At 41.3% G+C, this 3101-nt stretch overlaps 1 protein-coding gene across 1 annotated transcript; it reads right to left on the bottom strand.

Moving 5' to 3' along the window:
* Positions 1557-2716, bottom strand: LOC109225478 (18 kDa seed maturation protein-like). Its single transcript, XM_019390147.1, has 2 exons — positions 2547-2716; positions 1557-2157 (listed from the first exon to the last, which is right to left on the bottom strand). The coding sequence occupies exons 1-2, from the start codon at positions 2631-2633 to the stop codon at positions 1774-1776; spliced, it is 471 nt and encodes a 156-aa protein (XP_019245692.1). The 5' UTR covers positions 2634-2716; the 3' UTR covers positions 1557-1773.

Raw genomic sequence — 3101 nt, 5'->3', positions numbered from 1 at the left:
CTTCCCCGGGAACAACTCTGAAAACTGATCCCAGGTCAAGGACGACGACCCTGCTGGTCTGGCTAAACAGAAATCCCTCCACCAAGTCTTGGCGGATCCAGATAGACGAAAAGCCGCAAAATCAACTCCATTGGACTCCACAATGCCCATGTTCCGAGAACCTCGTGACAGCTATATAAGAAATCCTGGGGGTCCTCAGAAGAAGCTCCGCTGAATGTAGCAGTGAAGAGCTTGGTGAACCTGTCCAGCCTCCACAAAGCATCTGCGGACATAGCCGCTCCATCACCGGCCTGTGCAACTACCCCCGGCTGAACTGCCACAACTGGCTAACCCCGTGGAATCTGAGTCTGGGGAGCTACCTGCTCCGGAGTACGTGCAGCAGGAGTCTGGGCTCCTCCCCCCGCCTGGAAAGTGGCTGGTGCTACAGGAAGCAATCCTGCTCGGGTGACACTCTCCATGAAGCCCACCAACCGGACCAAAGCGTCCTGAAGAACTGGGGTAGCAATAAACCCCTCTGGGACCTGAGCTGGGCCCACCGGAACCGCTGCAGCTAGGGCCGGAACCTCCTCCTCAAGGTCAACCTGGGGCTCCGCCACAGGTGCTGCTTCTTGGGGTTGAGCCTTGCCCCTACCTCGGCCCCTGGCATGGCCACGTCCTCTGCCCCTAGCGGGAGCTGTCGGGGGCTCGGACTGTTGATCGGTAGATGAGGAAGCGCGTGTTCTCGCCATCTACAAAAGAACATAGTAGAAATTCAATCAGCATTTAGAAGTCAAACCGCACGACGAGAAAGAACAAATGAGAGGTTTTTCTAACTCAATAGACTCTGGAGAACAAGTACAGACGTCTCCGTACCTACCCCTCAGACTCTACTAAATTTGTCCGTGAGTTGTGAGACCTATATAACCTAGTGCTCTGATACCAACTTGTCACGACCCGAATTTTTCCACCATCGGAGTCGTGATGGCGCCTACTCGTGGTAGCTAGGCAAGCCAACTTATTTACCTTCCATCACTAAGCAATTATTTTTTTTATAGCATCAATGTAGAACATGAAATTTAGTAATAATAATAGCGGAAGTCTAATTCATAAGTCTGAATCAAAACGCGAAATAGTCAAATAGACTCTACCCAAGATTTGGTGTCTCATTAGTAATTCGTGAATAATGTGACACCAAATCTTGGGTAGAGGCTATTGTTGACTATTCCGCGTTTTGATTCAGACTTATGAATTGAACTTCCGCTATTATTATTATTAAATTTCATTATTAAATTTCATGTTCTACATAACTGTTAAAAATAATTGCTTAGTGATGAAAGGTAAATAAATTGGCTTGCCTAGCTACCACGAGAGATCGTGACAATCAAATATAGTAACTAAATAAGAACAGGCTAGATATTTCTCATTTCTTTTGCCGTAGAAGTAACTCAACCCCGAAAGCCACTGAACTACTCAAAAAACCAAACGTATAATCACTACCACTGCCAAATGCAAACAAGGTAAAAAGAACCCAAAAACCATATGTATAAAATCTAAATATAGCAAATACACCACGCAAATAAATAAAAATTCGCAGTTCTCTCTCGAACATACATATTTTTACCAAATGACAAAAGAGTTCTCTAAGTAAAAACTCACGTACACCCCTAACATCATTTGCATTAATATTGAAACTTTAAAAAAGAAAGATGCATCATTCATAACAAAGAAAGAAAAGACAACAAATTAGACCGAGCTACTTTAATACAATTAACTACAGTGAAGAAATCAGAAATTCTAACTATAAGAACCGCCAGTGCCATAGCCACTGTTAACCCCACCACCAACATGTGTATTATGTGCAGTGGAAGATCTTTGAGTTCCAGTGGCAGTTCCAATGGGATGAGACTTCACCACACCTTCTACCACCTGTCCAGCCGGTTGGCCACTGCCATGGCCCGGCAATGCTGACATCTGATGCGCACCAGTTGGGTGACCAGTGGCTCCTGTTGTCGAGTAGGAATGCGTCTTTTCAGTGCCAGTAGTAGAGTAACCTTGTCTAGCTGCTGCATTCTTGTCTCGAGTCTCTTGCTTGTTCATTTCGGCTTCGTTGATTCTTTCTTCTTTCTTTTCTGTTGCTATCTCCTTTTCTGTTGGGTTGTCTGCTGTCATCCTCTCCATCTGTTTCCATCACGCAAATATTACTTTATCTCGCTTATAAACTTTCAATTTTATTGGAACTAAAAAAAGTTTTTTTTTTTTTTGAGTACGAGGGTCTAATTTTTGGTGAATACGAAAATAAATTCCTTAAAAACTATTTGCATCAAAGTACTCAAGAAAATGATTCCTAAATGGTAATAGGTTAATTCCACAAAGCGCTAATGCCTTAGTTATTGTATATTTCAAGACCCTTTATTATTTTCAAAATGGTAGGAGTACTATTGAGATATATAGGAAGTATATATAATTGAAACCGGTAGAGCTATATCTATTAAGAAATGATTATTGTTCGTCTATAATTAATGGGAAGATATCGTATAGAATACACTAAACCAAAAGTAATGGAAAACCTTTTCTTGAGCAACAGCTTTGGTCTTCTCCATGCCAGACTTTGCCGAAGCGGTAATATTTGATGCTGTTTCTTTCATGGCCTGCATTTTCACTCTCTTTTTTGAAACTCTGTTTTAATCTGTCGAGAAATTAACTAAATGTGTTTCGTTTCTGTACCATGTTCATCTGAAGTAGTAACTTATATAGATTTGACCATGAGAGCTGATTAATGAGAAGAGATACGTGTCACTTCATCACCAAGTCTTATTCTCCATCCAACACCTGTCTAAACAGGTGTGTCTTTGTCTTCGTAACAGACGCAAACTGTCTTTGGTTAGTTCTTTTATGTTTTGGATAAGAATTTTCTTTTCATTTCGAAATTTGGTTTTACTTGCTCTTTTCTTGGAAAAAATTAGAACTCGATTTCGTGTTCCGAGGTCTTCAAAGCCTCATTTTATTTTTTTTCGATTTGCGTGCGTAGTCGGACGTGTATTCGGAAAGCTTTTATGTGAAAAATTTAAGAAATAATAATTTGGCCTAAAAAGTTGATTTTTTGTTGACTTTGGTCAACGTTT

The sequence above is a fragment of the Nicotiana attenuata genome, chromosome 5, assembly GCF_001879085.1.
Source record: "Nicotiana attenuata strain UT chromosome 5, NIATTr2, whole genome shotgun sequence".
NCBI classification, from domain to species: Eukaryota; Viridiplantae; Streptophyta; class Magnoliopsida; order Solanales; family Solanaceae; genus Nicotiana; species Nicotiana attenuata.
This window is presented reverse-complemented; position numbering and strand designations above follow the sequence as displayed.

Bases quoted from the DNA above. Each gene is read 5' to 3' on its own strand.
- LOC109225478 (XM_019390147.1), bottom strand. From the start codon at position 2,633: ATGCAGGCCATGAAAGAAACAGCATCAAATATTACCGCTTCGGCAAAG. The intron at 2,158-2,546 runs GTTTTCCATTAC...TGATGGAAACAG, and splicing joins AAGCTGTTGCTCAAGAAAAG to ATGGAGAGGATGACAGCAGA.